General features: G+C 40.9%; 1 protein-coding gene across 1 annotated transcript in view; it reads right to left on the bottom strand.

The window, feature by feature from the left end:
• Positions 1-5,903: 5,903 nt before the first annotated feature.
• SLC24A5 (solute carrier family 24 member 5) overlaps positions 5,904-24,692 on the bottom strand; it is an 85,395-nt gene continuing 66,606 nt past the window's right edge. The window contains exons 6-9 of the mRNA XM_040413994.1: positions 13,329-13,612; positions 11,448-11,654; positions 8,791-8,892; positions 5,904-6,228 (exon numbers count right to left, since the gene is read on the bottom strand). Of these exons, the coding sequence (XP_040269928.1) occupies positions 5,906-6,228; positions 8,791-8,892; positions 11,448-11,654; positions 13,329-13,612 (916 nt within the window). The 3' untranslated portion in view covers positions 5,904-5,905. The remainder of the gene's footprint in view (positions 6,229-8,790; positions 8,893-11,447; positions 11,655-13,328; positions 13,613-24,692) is intronic.

Here is a 24,692-nt window from a genome sequence, read left to right as displayed (position 1 = left end):
GTGTCACCTTCGCTCACCCTCCATCCAAAACGCAGTGTTTGCCCGATCAGGCCTGATCAGTCGCCCACACGTGCGTTCACCCACGCCCACCCCGCCGCAGTGACAAAAAATATATTTTTTTTTGATCACTGCACATTCATTTTACACGCACTGCGGCGATAAAAAAAATCCGTTTTGATATTTTTTATCAACCGCAGCGGCCTCCGGTACTTCGCTAGCCTCCCCTTTGTAAGACAGGCTTGCTTTTTTTCTTGGGTAGTCTCAGTCTCTGAAGAGGCCTACAGGATTCTGACCCAGTCGGATGAGGAATGGGAACCCTCATCTGATGAATCTAGCGGGTCAGAATATGAACCTGTAGAAAGCAGTGGCTCTCTGACCCAAAGTTCGGACGAGGAGGTGGAGGTCCCTGATAGAACCAGGCGTACCCGGCCCCGTGTCGCTAGACCACAGGTTGCGCAGGATCCGCTTCAAGAGCAGCAGAGTGGGGCTGGCGCTGTCGGATCACGTGGTGAGGCATACACCAGCATCGCAGCCCTCCCTGGACCTAGTACCAGCACTGCCGTACAACATGGTGACGTGGCGAGCACCAGAAGGGCAGTTGAAGCTGGTACGGTGGCACGTGCAGTAGTTACCCCGTCGCAGCCACCGCACAGACAGGCCCGTAGACCCCCTAGAGTCCCTGAGGTGCTGGCAAATCCTGATTGGCAGTCACCAACTTCAGCCGCACCATTAGTTCCCCCTTTCACCGCCCAGTCTGGAGTTCGGGTTGAGACAGCTCAGATCGGTTCGGCCCTGGGATTTTTTGAGCTGTTCTTGACTGCGGAGCTCTTGCACTTAGTCGTGGCAGAAAAAAATCGGTATGCCACACAATTTATATCCGCCAACCCGGGAAGCTTTTATGCCCAGCCTTTCCGGTGGAAACCAGTCCAAGTTTCCGAAATTAAAATTTTTCTGGGCCTTCTCCTCAACATGGGTCTAACTAAAAAGCATGAATTGCGGTCATATTGGTCCACGAACCCGATTCATCACATGCCCATGTTCTCTGCTGCTATGTCCAGGGCACGATTTGAGGTCATCCTCCGTTTCCTGCACTTTAGCGACAACACCACCTCCCGTCCCAGAGGCCACCCAGCTTTTGACCAGCTCCACAAAATTCGGCCCCTCATAGACCATTTCAACCAGAAATTTGCAGATCTGTATACCCCAGAGCAAAACATCTGCGTAGACGAGTCCCTAATACATTTTACAGGGCGCCTTGGCTTCAAACAATACATCCCAAGCAAGCGTGCCCGGTCTGGGGTCAAATTGTATAAGCTCTGTGAAAGGGCCACAGGCTATACCCACAAATTTCGGATCTATGAGGGAAAAGATCAGACCCTGGAGCCGGTCGGTTGCCATGACTACCTGGGGAGCAGTGGGAAGACAGTCTGGGACTTGGTGTCACCCTTATTTGGCAAGGGGTACCATCTTTATGTGGACAATTTCTACACAAGTGTGGCCCTCTTTAGGCAGTTGTTTCTAGAACAGATTTGCGCCTGTGGCACCGCGCGAACTAGTCGCGTGGGCTTTCCCTCAACGGCTCATTACCACCCGTTTTGCAAGGGGGGAGAGGGCTGCCTTGTGTAACGAAGAACTGCTCGCGGTGAAATGGAGAGACAAGCGTGACGTTTACATGCTCTCCTCCATTCACGCAGACACGACAATACAAATTGGGCGAGCAACCCGTGTCATTGAAAAGCCCCTCTCAGTCCACGACTATAATGCGCTCATGGGAGGGGTGGACTTCAATGACCAGATGTTGTCTCCGTATTTAGTTTCCCGACGCACCAGACGCTGGTATAAGAAGGTGTCTGTATATTTAATTCAATTGGCTCTGTACAATAGTTTTGTTCTCTACAGTAAGGCTGGGAGAACACGATCCTTCCTCAAATTCCAGGAAGAGATCATCGAGAACCTCCTGTATCCAGAAGGTTCCGTGGCCCCATCCACCAGTGTAGTTAGCCGTCTACACAAGCGACATTTCCCCAGTGTTGTTCCTGGTACCTCAACCCAACCGTCACCCCGAAAAAGATGTCGTGTCTGTAGCAGGAGTGGAATAAGGCGTGACACCCGCTATTTCTGTCCTGACCACCCTGCCCTATGCTATGGATAGTGTTTCCAGAAGTACCACACCCAGGTACACTTAGCATAGGGATTGCATCTCACAGGACAGGCACACAGGGCTATTAGGGCCCTTTTACTCACAGCTGCTGCAAACCTCTCCTTTCACCTGGGATAAAGTGCATAATGTACTTCGCCACATTTTTGGGCGATTTGCGCTTTGCACATTGTCCCATGGGGAAGGAGAGGTTTGTTCTATAAAGGTAAAAAAAACTAAACAAAAAAAAAATTACCGGTAAGTAAAAAAGTTAACGTTCAGTTAAAAAAGTAAAAAAAAAAGTTTATATGTTCTGTTCAAAAGTTAATAAATTTATTGCATTGCGGCCTGGTTTTTTCTTTTTTGTTTTGTTTTTTTTTACCTTCCAGGTGGACCAACCGATCGACTAGCTGCAGCACTGATGTGCATTCTGACAGAAGCATTGCGCTGCTGTCAGATTACACGCAAGTCGGTGTATGCGGCGCTGCAAGACGAGATTTCTCCTCTGCAGTAAAAGATACATTTGCCGAGGCATATGAGCTGAGGAGGTGGCGGTGTTCATATACTTTGGCAAACACTTTGTATATATATATATATATATATATATATATATATATATATATATATATATATAAAAAAAAATCCCGGCAATGATTTATTCATCCACATCGATTGATGTGAATGGAGAAATCTGGTTTGCCAGGGCATACGAGCTAAGTGGGTATGGATGTTGGGCGGAGCTCCTTTGTCCTGGCAGACGCCTTTCCCCTCCTTTTTCTTTTTTTGGCAGAGATTTTTTCATCCACATTGATCGATGCGAATGAAGGAATCTGTGCCGTTCATTTTTTTCTTTCAGCCCAGAGGCTAAACGGAAAAAAAAAAATCTCATTACCCGTATGCTCAATATAAGGAGAATAGCAGAAACTCCTAATGCTGGCCATACATGTAATGATTGCGGAGACCCTCAAATGCCAGGGCAGTACAAACACCCCACAAATAACACCATTTTGGAAAGAAGACACCCCAAGGTATTCGCTAAGGGGCATATTGAGTCCATGAAAGATTGAAATTTTTGTCCCAAGTTAGCGGAAAGGGAGACTTTGTGAGAAAAAACAAAAAACAAATCAATTTCCGCTAACTTGTGGCAAAATTTTTTTTTTTCTATGAACTCGCCATGCCCCTCATTGAATACCTTGGGGTGTCTTCTTTCCAAAATGGGGTCACATGTGGAGTATTTATACTGCCCTGGCATTTTAGGGGCCCCAAAGCGTGAGAAGAAGTCTGGTATCCAAATGTCTAAAAATGCCCTCCTAAAAGGAATTTGGGCACCTTTGCGCATCTAGGCTGCAAAAAAGTGTCACACATGTGGTATCGCCGTACTCAGGAGAAGTTGGGGAATGTGTTTTGGGGTGTCATTTTACATATACCCATGCTGGGTGAGAGAAATATCTTGGTCAAATGCCAACTTTGTATAAAAAAATGGGAAAAGTTGTCTTTTGCCGTGATATTTCTCTCACCCAGCATGGGTATATGTAAAATGACACCCCAAAACACATTGCCCAACTTCTCCTGAGTACGGAGATACCGCATGTGTGACACTTTTTTGCAGCCTAGGTGGGCAAAGGGGGCCACATTCCAAAGAGCACCTTTCGGATTTCACCGGCCATTTTTTACACATTTTGATTTCAAACTACTTACCACACATTTGGGCCCCTAGAATGCCAGGGCAGTATAACTACCCCACAAGTGACCCCATTTTGGAAAGAAGACACCCCAAGGTATTCCGTGAGGGGCATGGCGAGTTCCTAGAATTTTTTATTTTTTGTCACAAGTTAGTGGAATATGAGACTTTGTAAGAAAAAAAAAAAATATAAAAAAAATCATCATTTTCCACTAGCTTGTGACAAAAAATAAAAAGTTCTATGAACTCACTATGCCCATCAGCGAATACCTTAGGGTGTCTACTTTCCGAAATGGGGTCATTTGTGGGGTGTTTGTACTGTCTGGGCATTGTAGAACCTCAGGAAACATGACAGGTGCTCAGAAAGTCAGAGCTGCTTCAAAAAGCGGAAATTCACATTTTTGTACCATAGTTTGTAAACGCTACAACTTTTACCCAAACCATTTCTTTTTTACCCAAACATTTTTTTTTTATCAAACACATGTAGAACAATAAATTTAGAGAAAAATTTATATATGGATGTCGTTTTTTTTTGCAAAATTTTACACCTGAAAGTGAAAAATGTCATTTTTTTGCAAAAAAATCGTTAAATTTCGATTAATAACAAAAAAAGTAAAAATGTCAGCAGCAATGAAATACCACCAAATGAAAGCTCTATTAGTGAGAAGAAAAGGAGGTAAAATTCATTTGGGTGGTAAGTTGCATGACCGAGCAATAAACGGTGAAAGTAGTGTAGGTCAGAAGTGTAAAAAGTGGCCTGGTCATTAAGGGTGTTTAAGCTATGGGGGCTGAGGTGGTTAAATTTCCATCCTGCATTACACCCCTCGAAGCCGCCGCCAGGGGAATCTACAATATGCAGCACTTAGGCAGAGGCAAATTAGGAGAAGGGAAGTACTCTGTAGTCACAGACTCTGAATTCATCCTCCTGGTAAGTGCACAATAATCATGCCAGGAGCCCAGAAGACTCCCACCACCTGTCTGGTCTGCCTACCATCTGACAGGAGAGAAAAACACTGGAGAGTGGAGAATGGGTGGGGATTTAACCTCTGTTTTCCTGTCCTATGAGAGGAAGGCAATCTCAGGTGTGCCATCATGGAGATGACAGGGGAATAATGCCATTACAAAATACAACTTGTACTCCAAATATCAAGCCCTCATATGGCTATGTGAATTAAAAAAATAAACTTACAGCTATTGGAAGGCTGGAAAAAAAAAAAAAAAGAAAATTGTTGACTGGTAGCAGGATCCATTTAAGACAAAAAAGGATCCAAAATGTATTATTATAGTTATTTTATAGTAAATATGAGTATTTACTAAAGCAGGTATGTCAGGATTGCCAGTTGGTTCTATTTAATATAGATGCCATACGTATAAAGAATGAAACACTGAAGTATAAGTTTGTTTTTATTAAATTCCAAACCTGACAGGAAAAAGAAAATCATCTCACGCACTCAATTATTTCTTCTGGGGGGAAGGGGGTTGGGAAGAGTATGGTGAACATCTCTGTACCGAATCTGACAGACTCTAGAGAGGTCTATTCTATGGAGCAATTCACTCAGGGTTCTACCATGTGCACAAGTTCTTAAAAAGGACAAGTGATCTTTCCCGACATGCCTGTTTTATTAACTATTTGCATTTCCCATTACCTAATTCTAGAGCATCTTTTCGCATCACTCTGTGTTGTACCATTCCATTTTCATTCTTCCTGGATATGTATAAATAAACTGACTGGTTAGATATGGTCAGTTTATTCACACAGTTGCCATGATCACTATTGACTACAGCATCTGAATGGTTACCAGGTGAGGATCAAAGTTATCACTGATCTCAGCTACTGCAGCCAGGATTCGGCCGGCACTCTCCATGTGGGGAGCGGGAACAGCTCCTTAGCCTGCTCCATGCACATTACATAGCGTTAAGGGGTTAATTATGTAATGTGATATTATTAAACAACTTGTAAGTGATTTTTATTTTATTAAGCCAAATTTCATTCCTAGAATAGTTAACGTTGATCAGTTTTTCTCTCTTCTCAGAAATTAAACAAATCAAAGATGAGAAGTAAATAAGATGGTCAAAAGTCACATTTATTAGTCTCCGCAGGAACGTACAGGCATGCCTCCTATAATTCCTAGTTCATACAAAATGGACAATGTAGCAAAAACAAGGTACATGATTAGGCAGATGACTCCCAACTTCTTGTCCAGCTTCCATCCATTTACATGTATTGCCACAAATATAAAGATGATTGAGAACAATAGGGAGATGGTAGTATAGGTTAGTCCTGTGCTGCTCACTTCCACTGGTGATGACCGGTCTATGAAAACAGTCTTAATAAACCAAGGAAGTCCCAAACAAAGCATGTCGAATACATTTGATCCCACAATGTTTGACATGGCCATGTCACCCTTTCCTAGAAAAACAAAAAGACAACACTTAACCTCCTTATTTCAAGTCACATAGAATTTAGGTCGCCAAGAAAAGAAAAAACATATGCTGTCCTATATAGAAGCAAGCGGGAAACATTAGCCCAAACGATACTCTACCATTTGGCTACTACTGGCTATCAGAGGTCTCAAGTCTGCATATTTATGAGCAGAGCACTCCCCTGCCACCCAGTTACAGTGGGGGAAATAATTATTTGACCCCTCACTGATTTTGTAAGTTTGTCCAATGACAAAGAAATGAAAAGTCTCAGAACAGTATCATTTCAATGGTAGGTTTATTGTAACAGTGGCAGATAGCACATCAAAAGGAAAATCGAAAAAATAACTTTAAATAAAAGATAGCAACTGATTTGCATTTCATTGAGTGAAATAAGTATTTGAACCCCTACCAACCATTAAGAGTTCTGGCTCCCACAGAGTGGTTAGACACTTCTACTCAATTAGTCACCCTCATTAAGGACACCTGTCTTAACTAGTCACCTGTATAAAAGACACCTGTCCACAGAATCAATCAATCAAGCAGACTCCAAACTCTCCAACATGGGAAAGACCAAAGAGCTGTCCAAGGATGTCAGAGACAAAATTGTAGACCTGCACAAGGCTGGAATGGGCTACAAAACCATTAGCAAGAAGCTGGGAGAGAAGGTGACAACTGTTGGTGCGATTGTTCGAAAATGGAAGGAGCACAAAATGACCATCAATCGACCTCGCTCTGGGGCTCCACGCAAGATCTCACCTCGTGGGGTGTCAATGGTTCTGAGAAAGGTGAAAAAGCATCCTAGAACTACACGGGAGGAGTTAGTTAATGACCTCAAATTAGCAGGGACCACAGTCACCAAGAAAACCATTGGAAACACATTACACCGCAATGGATTAAAATCCTGCAGGGCTCGCAAGGTCCCCCTGCTCAGGAAGGCACATGTGCAGGCCCGTCTGAAGTTTGCCAATGAACACCTGAATGATTCAGAGAGTGACTGGGAGAAGGTGCTGTGGTCTGATGAGACCAAAATAGAGCTCTTTGGCATTAACTCAACTCGCTGTGTTTGGAGGAAGAAAAATGCTGCCTATGACCCCCAAAACACCGTCCCCACCGTCAAGCATGGGGGTGGAAACATTTTGCTTTGGGGGTGTTTTTCTGCTAAGGGCACAGGACAACTTATTCGCATAAACGGGAAAATGGACGGAGCCATGTATCGTGAAATCCTGAGCGACAACCTCCTTCCCTCTGCCAGGAAACTGAAAATGGGTCGTGGATGGGTGTTCCAGCACGACAATGACCCAAAACATACAGCAAAGGCAACAAAGGAGTGGCTCAAGAAGAAGCACATTAAGGTCATGGAGTGGCCTAGTCAGTCTCCGGACCTTAATCCAATCGAAAACCTATGGAGGGAGCTCAAGCTCAGAGTTGCACAGAGACAGCCTCGAAACCTTAGGGATTTAGAGATGATCTGCAAAGAGGAGTGGACCAACATTCCTCCTAAAATGTGCGCAAACTTGGTCATCAATTACAAGAAACGTTTGACCTCTGTGCTTGCAAACAAGGGTTTTTCCACCAAGTATTAAGTCTTTTTTTGTTAGAGGGTTCAAATACTTATTTCACTCAATGAAATGCAAATCAGTTGCTATCTTTTATTTAAAGTTATTTTTTCGATTTTCCTTTTGATGTGCTATCTGCCACTGTTACAATAAACCTACCATTGAAATGATACTGTTCTGAGACTTTTCATTTCTTTGTCATTGGACAAACTTACAAAATCAGTGAGGGGTCAAATAATTATTTCCCCCACTGTATATATTTCTCTAAAGTTGTGCTGATCTTCTACTGGTCCTTCACCCTGGGCTACAACAGTTTTCCCAATTCTGCTACTTGTCACAGGAAACCAACAACAATCTTGTCAGACACAACCTTAACCCCTTAATGACCAGCCTGTTTGGGCCTTAATAATCTGGCGATTTTTTTCATTTTTGTTTTGTAAGAGCTATAGCTACATTTTTCCCTCAATGTAGGCGTTTGTGGGCTTGTTTTTTTACGGGAAAAGTTGTAGTTTTTAATGGTGCCATTTTCAGTACACATAACTTACCTATTAACTTTTAGTCATTCTTTCTAGGAAAGAGATGGGAAAAAACAGCAATACTACCACCCAGTTTTTACATTATAAATCTTCAGTCAGAACAGCTGCTGTTTTTGTCAGACCCAAATGGAAACTCGTGCACGATAGATACAAAAAAGTGCCTCGACTTATGTTCTCCACCTAATCTGGCATTGTGTATGGAGAGTAGCACAGCTGCCGGAAAGCATGGTGCATGGGTCCTATTCGAATTCAAGAACCTTTCAAGGCACTCTTTGGGCATCTTACTAATGTAGCATCCAGCAGTTTATCTTCATGCTCAATATCAGATCGGGCAGGAGATTGTATGTAGAGGTACTCTTTAAATGCCATGAAGTAGATTTTTATTGATAGAAAACAGTTTGCCAGCAAATATATGTACAGTGTGCATGGCCAGACCAATAAAATAGTGATACTTACCTTCTCTTGCCACCAGCACACTTGCAACAGTGTCTGGTATACTTGTGCCTGCAGCTAGCAGAGTAAGGCCCATAACAGTGTCTGGAATGCTCAGTGTTTCACCTGGAAGCATTAATGATACGAAAGAATCGCATAGGTTTAATTTATTACATAATTGTTATGCCAACATTTAGTACTTTCCTGCTTTGGCGAGTCTAAAGTCCACCCAAAGTGCCCAAATATTTGTTAAATCTATTCAGATTGGTGACTTTAAAGGGCATCTATCAGCAGACACCCCCGTTGCTCCTAGGGCTGTGATGTCTAACCTTCGGCACTCCAGCTGAGGTTAAACTATAACTCCCAAGATTCACATTTGCTTGGCTGTTCTCAGAACTCCACAGAAATTAATGGAGCATGCTGGGAGTTGTAGTTTCACCACAGCTGGAGTGCCGGAGGTTAGCCATCACTGTCTAGAGGATCTTTTTATATATTAAGACATAATTTTTCTCAGCAATGCGGTCACATATGAACATGGGACCAGCACGGATGTCTTCAGCTGCCAAGTGCACATGTAACAGGTCAGCCTGTTTCAGAGGTACAAATCTGCTGACAGATGCCCTTTAATGCTAGGTTCATATTTGTATTCAAAATTTCCATTTTTCTGTTCAGTCATATGAATAAGCAAATTAAAGTAATGGCAATGGATTTCAGGCATATGTCCGTCATTTTATCAAATATAATTGTGCTGCATGCTGCACCATTTTTTCCAGCATTATTTTAACTGAACCTCCAATGCAGATGTGAACAGAGCCAAAAGATGGTACAGGGATAAGGTAAGGTATGACATGCATATAACTGCAAGTCTCACACATAACCAGTCCATATGTTTCCTTTCTGCAGCAGCCCATGCTGTAAAGTTAGACATGGCAGACCACTGCTTTGGAACAGAGAGGTCAGCTGTTAGCTCTCCTGACATGCCTGTTTTATTGAATAGCTATATCTCCATGAGGTAACGATTCGGCTACATCTTTTGTCATAACTTTGTCTTGAGCTATTCCTGTTATTTCTCCAGGAGCGACTGGACAGTATCAGAGTGTGTAGAGACAAAATGGTAACACCTAGTTGTCAATGTATTCATACATTTCCAGCAGGATAATGACAGGAAAACTGCATAATGCAAGGTTAGAAAAAGATGCTACAGAATTATGGGGAATACAAGTGAATACTAAAAAAGACGTGATGAGAGCTGACAGTGTTGGACACCTAGCGAGCAAATGTCTAGCACCTACGTAATGCATCTTCATTTTCTCTGGTAGAAAAAAAGTGTAGTAAGTATGAAGTAACCTAAAGTAAAAGGCACATGAGCAATAGGCTATTAAAGGATAGCTCTAAAGAGAAGCAAAGAGATAACACTCCATGTGCCAGAAGAGAGCTAGAAGTTCCGGAAATCTTTGGCGCTATAAAAGACAAACCTTTTCTCAAGTGCTTTGATGTGTTCCTAGCTTACTCCCAGTAAAGTGTAACTAGCTACCTATAGATTCCTGTAAATGTGCTTACAGTCTTAGTAATTCAGCATCTCCCCTAGGGCTGACATGTACAGAACCCTACCTCCTTCAACCCCATCAAAAATAGATATAATTTCTTGTATGATTTCCTTAAAACAAACCTTCCTTGTGAGTATATGTGATCTGTAAGCAGAATAATAATCTTACTGTATCCCTAGGGAGTCTGTCCATATCAACTTCAAGTCATGTGACAATGCCTTTTTAATTATCCCCTTTTCAAAGTAAGGGCATGTGACAGTAATTCCTCAGCGAAGAACTAAAGACATGGGTCTCTTGAAGAATTTCAACTATGTGGTTTCTGGCAAATCATCGGTTTGATTATGATATTCATCCACATAAGAGGCCGGAGGGAACATAAACAGACTTCAGCTAACGTACGGACAGAGATTATGGAACACAAGTTTAAATTAATATTTCTATGTTTCAATCCTTCCCTAAACAATTGATATGCCACATGTGTCTTACCAGAATACTCAAACAGACTGCAGTATCCTCTGATGTACGTCTGCTGTGATCGTAGGCTAAAATAAGAATTGCTATCTATTCTGACAGGAAGGAATATGCTCTGCTCTGCTTCTCAATCTTGTATTCCAATGGGAAGACAGAGGTCATTTTTGTCACATGTAAATGTCACAGGCATGCTGAATTTCTACAGACACCTTAGTCGTACTCAGGAGAAACAAATAAAAGGAAGAATCTGTCCCTTCTAGTCATGTGGCAAAAAAGTAACCGAGAGGTTTTCTACACAGCTTCCTAAAGTAACTACACGGTCACTGTGCCGAGAGCCCAAGTGACCACACTCAGTATTAGGTCAGCCTAGATGAAAAGGATAAGAAATGTATACCTTAGTAGAAACTTACATCTTACCAGCGCCATATTTTTCTTTAGATCAGTGAAGGGACTTCCAGGATATAGACCTCTGAGGTTGAAATGACAAGGTTTGTATAACCCTACCATAAAAATGGAAACAAAAATAGAGAATGCCTTGTGGACCTGACCTAAATAGGAGATGCGGATGTCTGGCACCTTGTATCATGATCCCAAACCTACATTTTTACCATTTGTGTTGTAAACTAAACCCTACAAATAAAATACATGCAAAAATTCACTTACCTACTATTATCACCATCCAAACCAAAATGTAGGTTACTCCAGAGATCCAAACTGCCGACATAACAAAGGTCAAAATGAACCATTTCTTCCACCACCTTCTTCTGCAGTCAGGTACAGTCAAGTAGAGCAATGTAATGATGGGCAGTGATAGAACCCAGAGAACTCTTTTGAAGTCATCCTCGGGCACTGTGAACACGCTTGGAGGGTCTGATATAAAAGAAGAAGAAATAATAATAAAAAATAGCATTTAAAACATCATAATCCTTAAAAAGAAAAAAGTCACAAATTTGTATGGCGTTAGAAAGACAGAGAGGCCCAGTCTGCCTTTATATATATATATATATATATATATATATTTTTTTTTTTTTCAATATCTGTAAATTTCTCATTTTATTTCTCACCATGTGTCTATAAGTGCTGTCTGCATACAGGCGGCAGTAATCAAAGATAACAACACTAGATCCTTTATCACTTTTCTAGTACTTTCACACTAGCGTTGTTTCGATCTGGCAGGCAGATACGGCAAACCGTATGCAAACGGAAATATGTTTTTTCCGGATCAGTCTCATCCGGAATAACGGATCCGGTATTTGAATTTTTTCAAAGATCAAAAGCAAAAATAGCTCCTCTTATGTCCCGGCGCATATGCAGACCGGAAAACCGGATCCGGCAACGCGGCAATTTCCGGAACACTTGGTACTGGATCTGGCGTTAATACATCTCTATGGAAATTAATGCCAGATCCAGCAAGTGCGGTAGTGTTCCGGGATTTTGGCCGGAAAAAATACCGCAGCAAGCTGCAGTATTTTGTCTGGTCAAGTACCGTACCAGGGACGGAACTGAAGACATCCTGATGCATACTTAACGGATTGCTTTCCATTCAGAATGCATTAGGACAAAACTGATTAGTTTTTTTTTACGGTACTGAGACCCTTTACCGGATTTCAATACCGGAAAAGAATAATGCCAGTGTGAAAGTACCCTTAGTGGAGTAAGTAGGACAAAGATAGGAGGCAAACTTAGCCTTATAGACCTGTATGTCCATATACTGTGAAACAGTGAAGGGTATGGTCTGGGAAAACTGGTATTTTCCTCCCAGCGTGTGCTGCTGGGCTGATTTGCAGCCAGGTGGGGTCAAACACCGGACTGGATTTTAAGTGCCGGTACGGGTTTTGACAGCACCTAGCTGTCCTTAAAAGACAGCTGGGCTCAGCAGCAAAGTGTGTGTGTGCTGGGATCTGAGGCTTGTGCCGTGCTGGAGGGCTGAGACCCAGGCCCCCTAAAAGCCTGCTATGGACTGCTGGAGACAGAACTGCCAACAAGGTGATTTTTGCAATGTGGACTTTCCATTGTGTATGAACTAACACCTGCAAAGTGACGTTTTGTTTTTGCCTTATGTGTGAATAAACACGGAAAGTTTAATTTAAGAACTGGTAATTTGCCTCTGTACTGCATCCGCATACCCTGTCTACAAAAGCGAATACCCACAATACATAAAAAAAATTACATAACAAATTTTTGCTTTTTATCCAATATGCAATAAGAGATAAAAAAAAATTGGTACAGTTCATTAGTAAAAACCATAGAGCGTTCAAACCCCCTTGGCTCAGCTTAGAGGCATACCTGAAAATGACAATATTCTAAACAAAGGGTCATTTGAAACAATAGCACTGGAAGAATGCTGTGTCAAGCACTTCCAAGGAACATAATTTCTGAGGAGGGCCAAAGTGGGTCAGGGGCATTATGAACCGCTACAGCTGCAAATCAGTGGTGGTCAAAGCTCACTGATTTGATCTTCTGAAATAAGCGAATCACTTTTGGATGGCTTTCCCACAGTCTCTAATAGGAAATAAAATAATTTATTTTAAAACCATTACTGACCATCTGAAATTTCATTAAGTCCATGCATGCTTATGGATAGCTGAGAATAATCTGAATCTTCTTGAAAGATGCCACTATCAGATCGGGAGCGCTGACGAACGACCCGTATACTCTCTTCTTTCCATCCAAGTAAGGGCTGTTGGTCATGGTTTTCTTCCAGAACTTCAGCAATACATGTACAGCAAGGACTAAACTTCTTAACCATATACTGATTAATTTTAATGTCAAAGCACAGCATTACAATGTAGAGCCCATATATAAAAAGCAATGAGGCAGATTCATACCTGAAGTGAAAGAAGGCAGAGTGTTGAAAAAAAAATAATACCGTATATATTTTAATGTATATCTGTCTAGCTACACACAAAGAAACACACTGGAAAAAAAACTGATCATGTAAGTTGGATTTTGCAGTTGCCCATTGTGCAGTGTTCATGAATAAAATTGCTGTCTAACAAATGACACTGAGTGAGGGAATGTGTGATCTGAATATAACCTACTGTTTAAAATCACGTTTTTATGTTAAACTTTTTTTAGAATGTTTTGTGACTTTTGTTACAATTTTCCATGTCATCATATATTTTTAAAAAAATTACCTGAAATTTTCTCATTGAACACGTGTCCTAAAATGTGTTGAGATGCCCTGTTCTGTACAGGTAACGTTTCAGCAGTCATCTCATTAACATCACAGGGAGTATTACAATGACACCTTTGTACAGATAACAAATGATCCACCATTCACAACAGGTGATATCACAGATTATCTACTCTTGACCTCTGCATAGGTCACAGAGCATGCCTAGAAAACTCTCCTATAGAAGTCAATGAGGTCGTCTCCTGATCACCGTGTCTATGGCCCATGTTCCTGCTCTCAAAGAACATGAAGTCTAGTGGTCAGTGTGAAGAAAAAAGCAAAAAAAAAAAAAAAAAAGCACCTAAAACACATCCGTAGTTAAAAATATCGACCAAATATTTAATTTAAAATGTAATTTTATTAATAAAGTTAATATGATTACACACTAATAAAATTTAATTCCGCAATACTATATTTACTATAGTCCACTATAATAAAAAAATTATGTCCTATGCCATGATTATTAAAATATCCCGGAACTATTATATTCTATGCTCAGATTTAGCTATAGATCTGTGCAAAAAAATCTGTATAATTGAATAAAAACTATAAATACTATGAAATACATATTATAATAATAATAATAATAATAATAATATGCAACAATTATGAGAACTAAATGATAAGTGAGTACACAATAAGGGAATACAGGCTAGGAAATGTCAGCTATAGTATATAACCTCTTAATAAAGTGCATATGCTATATTCAAATTACAAACTACTGACCAGGCTTGGACATACTAAGCGGTAATGTGGACCCAAGAACCTCAACGCATTTCACTCATCTTTTCATCAGTGCTGTAATGCTGAGATAAAGACTAGCTTCCATACGTTATGACACCCCACACCATAATTCAGGGACCAGTGTGACGTTCCCTGGTCTCCAAATCAATCTCTGGCAATCATTGTGTCCAAGACAAAAGCAGGGCTCTTCACTAAAGAGGATAGGCCTCCACTGCCATCTTGCTGTACACCATTATATCCTTTGGGAGCGGTGCCGTAAGGTCAGTGGAACACTTGTAGCTGGACTTCTGGCTTGTAGACCAATGTTGTGAAAATGCCTTCCAATCAGCTTGTTTATGCAAACACTTTTTGCCTCCCTTCTTTCCTACCCCCCCCCCCCCCCCTCCCCAGGCTTGGGATGCAACATCCCATTTCACTTGTACAGAATGGATCACTATGTGCCATTGTTCTAATCAGATGATCCATCCATGCAGAGGTTCGCCTCTGTGAACCTCTTGCTATCATTCCACTTCATCATTGTTCTTCCAGCCAATGGGACACGCAATGTTGAACAGTTCTTAGATCTCAGCCTAGACATGTAGTGATCTGCTAAAGTGATAAACCAAGCTCTCTCAGTTAAAGGATTCTGTACTTCTCAGCTTTCAATCTGGCTTTTATGTCACTCCCACATGCCACCAATTGGAGCTAGGCGCTTGAAAATTTGATCATTTGCATATCTTTGCGACACCAGCTCCTTTCTCCATTTCCATAACCTTATGGTTTGACCTTCTTGGTGTTTCAATTTCAATGTTGAGGAGTGCATTTTCTGTATACGATTAGGAGGACCGCCATCTTTTTGCCTGAGTTGCTGCTCTGCTCTAACAGCAGTTCAGAGGTATGCATTACAGCAACCATATGGACCTACAAAACTGGTGTCTGAAGATGACTCATTGACTTTTATAGGAGAGTTCTCTAGACATGTTTTATCACCTGGTTACTGTTCAAGAGGTGAGCTGTGCCCGCTGCCTGATATATATAGGTAATACAGTTTACCCAAATGATAGGTAATATTGTATTCCCTCCTCTAATAATAATGTGGTTACTTCTCAACAGTTATCTCTACAGAATAGGTTGTGTCAGTCCATTTTGAGGCTCTGTTGCAAGTATAAAAACTACAAGATTTCATTTTTTTTTTCAATGAAAAATCAGAAAAATATGACTAATTTAAAGGGTGCCATAAACTGGTGACTGATACCCTTAGCAAAATGCTGGGTCACTTACTTCATCTGACAAAGTCAATTTCCTAAAATCTGTATTGAACAGCTCTAGTGCAAGCTGAGATCTGGAGCTGTTCAATATAGAGTGCATGCTGGAAAGTCTTCATTTTTGGGACAATACATTACCTTTAACCCCTTAGTGACCAGCCTGTATTGAGCCTTAGGGCTCTTTCACACTTGCGTTGTTCTGTTCCGGCATAGAGTTCCGTCGTCGGGGCTCTATGCCGGAAGAATCCTGATCAGGATTATCCCCATGCATTCTGAATGGAGAGAAATCCGTTCAGGATGCATCAGGATGTCTTCAGTTCCGGAACGTTTTTTGGCCGGAGAAAATACCGCAGCATGCTGCGCTTTTTGCTCCGGTCAAAAATCCTGAACACTTGCCGCAAGGCCGGATCCGGAATTAATGCCCATTGAAAGGCATTAATCCAGCCTTAAGCTAAACGTTGTTTCGGCGCATTACCGGATCCGACGTTTAGCTTTTTCTGAATGGTTACCATGGCTGCCAGGACGCTAAAGTCCTGTTTGCCATGGTAAAGTGTAGTGGGGAGCGGGGGAGCAGTATACTTACCGTCCGTGCGGCTCCCGGGACGCTTCAGAGTGACGTCAGGGCGCCCCACGCGCATGGATGACGTGATCGCATGGATCACGTCATCCATGCGCATGGGGCGCTCTGACGTCATTCTGGAGCGCCCCGGGAGCCGCACGGACGGTTAGTATACTGCTCCCCCGCTCCCCACTACTACTATGGCAACCAGGACTTTAATAGTGTCCTGGCTGCCATAGTAACACTGAACGCATTTTGAAGATGGATCAGTCTTCAAATGCTTTCAGTTCACTTGCGGTGTTACGGATCCGGCGGGCACCTCCGGTAAATGGAGTACACGACGGATCCGGACAACGAAAGTGTGAAAGAGGCCTTACTGATCAAGCGATTTTTTAAAATGTTTTCATCACCATCTTTGAAGAGCTATAACCATTTTATTTTCCGTCCATGTAGACATAAGAGGGCTTGTTTTAGGAAAACTTACTGATTAACTTATATTGACTCTTTCTGGGAGGGTGATAGAAAAAAACAGCAATGGTGCCACTGAGTTTTTTATATTATAAATTATACATTTTGCAACATTCATTTTTCAGCATAAATAACATGATAACATTACATTGATACCATTTTACTACTTTTGCACAATAAAACCCCTGTTTTTATATTTTTGCATCTCCGCATCCCAAGACCCGTAACTTTTTTTATTTTTATTTCTATGGACTTGTGTGAGGGTTTGACGGACACCTCTTAGTTTTTATTGGTATCAATTTGGGGTACATAACACTTTTTGATCACTTTTTATTCATTACAGACACGGCGATACCAAATATGTGGAAGAGATTTCTTTTTTGCAATTTTTTCCATTGAAAAGCATTTTTTTGTAACTGCCATTCTATTTTTGTTTTTATAATGTGTAGGGGCAGTGATACTAACAATTTTTGTAATATACTTTAATTACTAAAATCGTATCTATTTCTATTAGAAAAATAGCTCTAAAGTGGCCCATTTAGGCCTTAGCAACAATCTTCTGTCTTCTGTTTACATAACAGTGGAGACTTGCTAACACTGACTGTGTTATGTAAAGGAAGACAGAAGAGCATTGCCAAGTCTCAAAATGGGCTACTTTAGAGCTATTTTTCTAATAGAAATGTATGATTTCAGTAATTAAAGTATATTACAAAAATGGTCAATATCACTGCCCCCCTATACTCTGAGACTATAAATTCCTGTTTCTGGTCTTTTATTTAAAACATAACTTTTATTTCTTATTTTCAAAACCAAAAACCAAAACCCAAAAAGAAAGGATTTAAAAATACATATGGAGGGATAATTTGGTAGGGGCTCAGGTGTGTAACGTTACTATCACTTGATGTAGTGGAATCAGGGGGATATTGTTTTCATATCCACCTGGAGGTAGTATGTTAGTAGTCTGTATAATTGTTGTTTTTATAATGTCTGCAGTGTCATCTGGCACCAAACAAACACTCTGTAAACTAGACTACACTCTATTAGCTGATCAACCGTAGGGGAATGCTCTTTGCTACTTAGGATTATTCTCCTTTCTAGGATTTTACTGTCTCCCCAGTCGATTGCTGCTAACACCTCAAACCAATTGTCTATGCTGCCCCTATCATACGAGCATGTGCACGCAGCGTCTGCAGATCGCTGCGCTAATGCTTAGTTAAGTTCCCTACCATAATCTTAAAAACACATTAAAGACGCAGCTCCCCCGACATGTTTCACCGCTAAAAGCGGCGTCTTCAGGGGAAATGGAGCCACAACTAACACGAGTGTTTGCTATGAGAAGTCCTATATACCCATAGGGCGGATCTTAACAATCAGTAGCCTATGAGTGTTCCCATTTCGCGTTAGCAGACATCTTTTAGGGCCAATAATATCCATATCTAAGATCACGGTGTTGATATTCTAAACCAATCCAGAGGCTAGTTGCGCGCACGCATTAGAAACTTTGAATTATTCAAAGTTCCAACTATTAGACGCGCATGCGCTAAGACTTAGAAAGTTCAGGATCCCCACTCATAGAGATAATCCAAGTTCCAAAATGTCAAAGGTGCAAGCGTTAGAAAGTTCTAAGAGATTCAGGATCTCTACTTGTGCCAATACGCAGACGCGAGAACTTTAACCATATTCTAGGCTGCAAAGATTCATAGCACATGCGCTGGAATTTGGGAAGTTCACTATCCCCATCTGCATAGTTAGTGCACATGTGTTGGGAACTTAGAATTAATCCTAGTTCCAAATACTAAAAGCGCATGCGCTAGAACTCAGAAATTTCAGGATCTAAAACTGCTTAGGTGCGCATATGTGGAGGCTCCAGCTACATTTAAGGAGATAGAGCTTTCCCAGCGCATGCACTAAAACTTAGAGAGGTTTTTATATATATGTGTGACATTGTGCAAATGCGTGGCATTATCTGAATGCGCAAATGCAGTGACTAACTATATTTCAGAGGATAGAGCATCAACAGCGCATGCACTGGGACTTAAAAAGTTTTTGCATACACGCATTGTATTGCGCAAGTGCATGGACTTATAATTTTTACGTGTGTATTGGAACTTTCTTTAGCTGTCCCTATTATTACTGTCATTAATTATATCTCTACTATTCATCTTCAAACACAAGATATGGATATTATTGCCCTATTATTTCTCAGCGTTCTAGTTTTTGCTACTTTTTTACTAGTAGTATTTTTTATAATTTCTTTAAAGATAGGGAGAAACATTATCAATTAGACTATAATCCCAGTAGATAGAGCCGGGAAGAATCCTCTCCCTGGTACCCTTCATATGAACGCTGTGAAGGAGAACCCTTCATTTAAGCCATTTGGACTCCTGGTGTTAAAGGGTTTCTACCACCACATTTTGACCGCCGTAATCAGCGCAGGCGCAGTGAAGATGCTGATGCAGGGAGACAGTCACTGCGCCTGCGTCGAATACAGAAGCACACGGCGCAGGCGCGAGAATTCGGCCGAGATGGAGAGAAGTAGGCTGTCAATCTAGAGTAGAGGGGCGGGCTGGAGCGCGCTGGGCGGCAGAAATGGTGAGTGGACGGAGCCTCTAGGTGCTGAAAAGACGCCCCCATAGCACCTAGAGGCTCATTTGCATACCAATAAAACTACGTTTTTAGGGTAACCGCTGCAGAGAAAGGAATTACAATAGCATGGTTAGGTACAGCAGACACTAGCAGATAGCTAGTGTCTGACAGCTAATTAGGTCAAAATGTGGTGGTAGAAACCCTTTAAAGCCTTTGAATCCAACGTGCTTCACACTGTAGGAGCTTCTTATCTAGGTTGCCTCCTCTAGGGCCTAAACTTAACTTCTCAATAGCCCAAAATCACAAGACTGATATTTTATTATCATGTACATATTTAATGTGTCTCGCGATCGAGGTATCCTTGCCCATCTCAATTAGATGGCCTGATACAGCATCTCAATTCCTGTGTGGTCTTACCCACATATAGCTTGGGACATGGGCAGGACGCTATATATATCACCCCTTGTGTTTTACATGTGATCAGTTGTCTGATCTCATATTCTTTCCTGTCATCAGGATTCATAAATTTTTTAATTCGGGGGATATATTTACAGAAGGAGCAATCTCCACAGGGTGCTGAACCACAATATTTTTCTCTCAAAAAGGTATTTTCTGTTTATTTCTCCTTTAGGTGACTGTGCCACTAGTTGGTCTTTCAGGTTTGGGCCTCTCCTATATGTTACACTGGGGTTCACAGTGAGGACTGATTTTAGATCTCTATCTGTCTGGATAATGTGCCAATGTCTTTCCAATATGCGATATATTTCTTTATTATAACCATCAAAAGTTCCTATACATCTAATAATCTCATTCTTTTTAGTTGGAGTTGTTTTAAGTAGATTTTCTCTATTTGTAGTTTTGGCTCTATTATAGGCTCTTTTTAGGGGGGCTGTGGGATAACCCCTCTTCTTGAACCTCTCAAAGAGGTGTCAACTTTCTCTTACAAATGAGGCCTCATCTGAGCAATTCCGCCGAGCCGAGGATGCCAGCTCGTCCAGTGCAGGTAGCTGTTCGTGGAGGTTGGTTTTCTATATACCTCAGTGTCCATTTTCCATCATTTTAATTTTCAGATCTAGGAATACTATCTCTCTCCTCTGAATTTCATATGTATACTTCATTCCTATATTGTTATCATTTAAAGCTTGAGTGAATTCCTGAAAGAGTGATTGTCCACCATCCCAAAGGATGAGTATGTCGTCTATATACCTGCCCCAAAATATAATGTGGCAGGTATATGACGACATCTCATCCGTGAAAACTGTGTTATCCTCCCACCACCCTAAAAAAAGATTTGCGTAAGTAGGGGCACAAGATGTCCCCATAGCGGTACTATTGATTTGTTTGTAAAATTGTCCCTGAAAAACTAAATAATTGTGCTCTAAAACAAATTCCAACATGGATAGAACTAAGTGATTGTGTTGATGAAAGTTACTACTTTTAGTGCTAAGAAAATTACTAATTGCATTTAAGCCTAGTGAGTGTTGTATGTTGCTGTATAGGGATTCAACATCCAAGCTTGCCAAGATTGTGTTTGGCATCAATGTCATGTCATTTATTTTCAGGAGGAGGTCTTTTGTATCCTTAATATAAGAGGGCAAGGTGGTAACAAAGGGTCTCAGTATCTGGTCTACATATTCGCTAATACCTTGTGTTAGATTATCATTACCAGATACTATGGGCCTCCCTGGAATTAGCGTTTTATTTTTGTGCACCTTTGGTAGTGCATAGAAGGTGGAAATTATCTATTATCACCGTCATTAATTATATCTCTACTATTCATCTTCAACACAAGATATGGATATTATTGCCATATTATTTCTCAGCGTTCTAGTTTTTGCTACTTTTTTACTAGTAGTATTTTTAATAATTTCTTTAAAGAGAGGGAGAAACATTATCAATTAGACTATAATCCCAGTAGATAGAGCCGGGGAGAATCCTCTCCCTGGTACCCTTCATATAAACGCTGTGAAGGAGAACCCTTCATTTAAGCCAATTGGACTCCTGGTGTTAAGCCTTTGAATCCAACGTGCTTCACACTGTAGGAGCTTCTTATCTAGGTTGCCTCCTCTAGGGCCTAAACTTAACTTCTCAATACCCCAAAATCGCAAGACTGATATTTTATTATCATGTACATATTTAATGTGTCTCGCGATCGAGGTATCCTTGCCAGTCTCAATTGAGCTTAGATGGCCTGAGATACGGCTTAACACCATGAGTCCAAATGGCTTAAATGAAGGGTTCTCCTTCACAGCGTTCATATGAAGGGTACCAGGGAGAGGGATTGTGTATACGGGACTACGTTTCCCCCAAGACCTAATACACATCTGGAAGATACACAATTCACCAAAGGATGGGAGCATCTTCTAAATGCTCACTAAGATTAATAAATTACCTGTTGGAATATGAAAAGAGCTCCTTCTCCAAATTAGATCAACAACTAGAGAAGGAGATCAAGGAAATAAAAGAATTTAACCAACACCCCGAATTCATAAATTTGGAGCAAAGGATTAAGAAAAATATAGATCTACTACAGAACGAAATCAAGGAACGTAAACAATAAAAATATATCAGGGATCGCCAGGATTTTGAGAGTGATAGGGTATATATCTGGAAAAACAGAAATATTAGAAATACTTATCAAAGATATACAGAGAACTCTGACACCGACACCTCAGGTACAGAGGGTTTGGTACAGAGTTTGGGCTTTCAAAATCAAAGGGCAGGGACTAAACGTAAAACAAAGAAAGGGTGATACCAACCACCAAAAAGACCTGCTCAAGAAAAGAGGGAAGTGTTGAAAATATGTCCTGCTGTAATGGAAAAACAACCAAATACAACAATGACCAATATAAATACAAATCCGCCTGCAGGTAGGTTCTCTACATCTGCACAACCTTTCTCCTTTGGACAGCTAGTAAATACGACAACCAATTCAGGTTTAAACTCGTCTACCACTCAGGTGTCAACAACACAGATGAGTACACCTATAGCCCCCCTTTTTTATTTTTTTAGGACAGGCAGGGATCCAACTAAGGGATCGGGAGAAATGGGGGTATAGCAAATAGAATCAACATTGCTAAAGGAAGATGTGAATGATAAATTATCAATTTATCTGGGTACCCCATGACAACATCACAGAGGACCCTTCTGAGTAGGGGTCTTACCTTCTCACCAGTTCCACAGAGTGATAAATTCCTGTGGATTAAGGATATTAACCTGTTTGCGTGGAAATTAGCCCTACATAAGGTTCATAAACAGGCTGAGTGGGATGTAAGAAAAACCTTTGAAAATGAAAAGAGATGTGTCCAGGTTTTGGAGGATTTGTTGAGGGAAAATGATGGACAATGGGTCATCCCAGATCCCCCCTTTTCTACCCTGAAACCCAAATCTAAAATCACTCCATCATTTACACAATTCAGAGAAATAGATACCTTTGAGAGTTTAGTGACACAGGATATAAAGTCTCTGAAAATGAGAAAAGATCATATGGAATCCAATCTGAACCCTAGGGAATTGAAAGCTCTAGAGGAATTGAAGAACAATGAAAATATTGTAATAAAACCCAGTGACAAAGGAGGCAACATAGTCATCCAAGATAGGGATGACTATGTTGAGATGGTGCAGAGATTATTAAGGGATAAGAAAACCTATAAAATACTCCCAAATGATCCCACAAAGGATTATACTGTAAAATTAAAAGCATTCCTATCTGAAGCCAGATCTAGGGACTTAATAACAAAAGATGAATTTTTGTACGTTTTTAAAAAAGACCCTACAATTTCCACCTTCTATGCACTACCAAAGGTGCACAAAAATAAAACACCAATTCCAGGGAGGCCCATAGTATCTGGTAATGATAATCTAACACAAGGTATTAGCGAATATGTAGACCAGATACTGAGACCCTTTGTTACCACCTTGCTCTCCTATATTAAGGATACAAAAGACCTCCTCCTGAAAATAAATGACATGACATTGATGCCAAACACAATCTTGGCAAGCTTGGATGTTGAATCCCTATACAGCAACATACAACACTCACTAGGCTTAAATGCAATTAGTAATTTTCTTAGCACTAAAAGTAGTAACTTTCATCAACACAATCACTTAGTTCTATCCATGTTGGAATTTGTTTTAGAGCACAATTATTTAGTTTTTCAGGGACAATTTTACAAACAAATCAATAGTACCGCTATGGGGACATCTTGTGCCCCTACTTACGCAAATCTTTTTTTAGGGTGGTGGGAGGATAACACAGTTCTCACGGATGAGATATCGTCATATACCTGCCACATTATATTTTGGGGCAGGTATATAGACGACATACTCATCCTTTGGGATGGTGGACAATCACTCTTTCAGGAATTCACTCAAGCTTTAAATGATAACAATATAGTAATGAAGTATACGTATGAAATTCAGGAGAGAGAGATAGTATTCCTAGATCTGAAAATTAAAATGATGGAAAATGGACACTGAGGTATATAGAAAACCAACCTCCACGAACAGCTACCTGCACTGGACGAGCTGGCATCCTCCACCTCTCAAGAGGGGAATACCCATTGGCCAATATTTGAGGGCTCGGCGGAATTGCTCAGATGAGGCCTCATTTGTAAGAGAAAGTTCAGAGGTTCAAGAAGAGGGGTTATCCCACAGCCCCCCTAAAAAGAGCCTATAATAGAGCCAAAACTACAAATAGAGAAAATCTACTTAAAACAACTCCAACTAAAAAGAATGAGATTAGATGTATAGGGACTTTTGATGGTTATAATAAAGAAATATATTGCATATTGGAAAGACATTGGCACATTATCCAGACAGATAGAGATCTAAAATCAGTCCTCACTGCGAACCCCAGTGTAACATATAGGAGAGGCCCAAACCTGAAAGACCAACTAGTGGCACAGTCACCTAAAGGAGAAAGGAACAGAAAATACCTTTTTGAGAGAAAAATATTGTGGTTCAGCACCCTGTGGAGATTGCTCCTTCTGTAAATATATCCCCCGAATTAAACAATTTATGAATCCTGATGACAGGAAAGAATATGAGATCAGACAACTGATCACATGTAAAACACAAGGGGTGATATATATAGCGTCCTGCCCATGTCCAAAGCTATATGTGGGTAAGAC

Source organism: Bufo bufo, chromosome 1 (assembly GCF_905171765.1).
Source record: "Bufo bufo chromosome 1, aBufBuf1.1, whole genome shotgun sequence".
In the NCBI taxonomy this organism is placed as follows: domain Eukaryota; kingdom Metazoa; phylum Chordata; class Amphibia; order Anura; family Bufonidae; genus Bufo; species Bufo bufo.
Note: the sequence above shows the minus strand (reverse complement) of the source record. Positions and strands in the feature narration are given on the sequence as shown.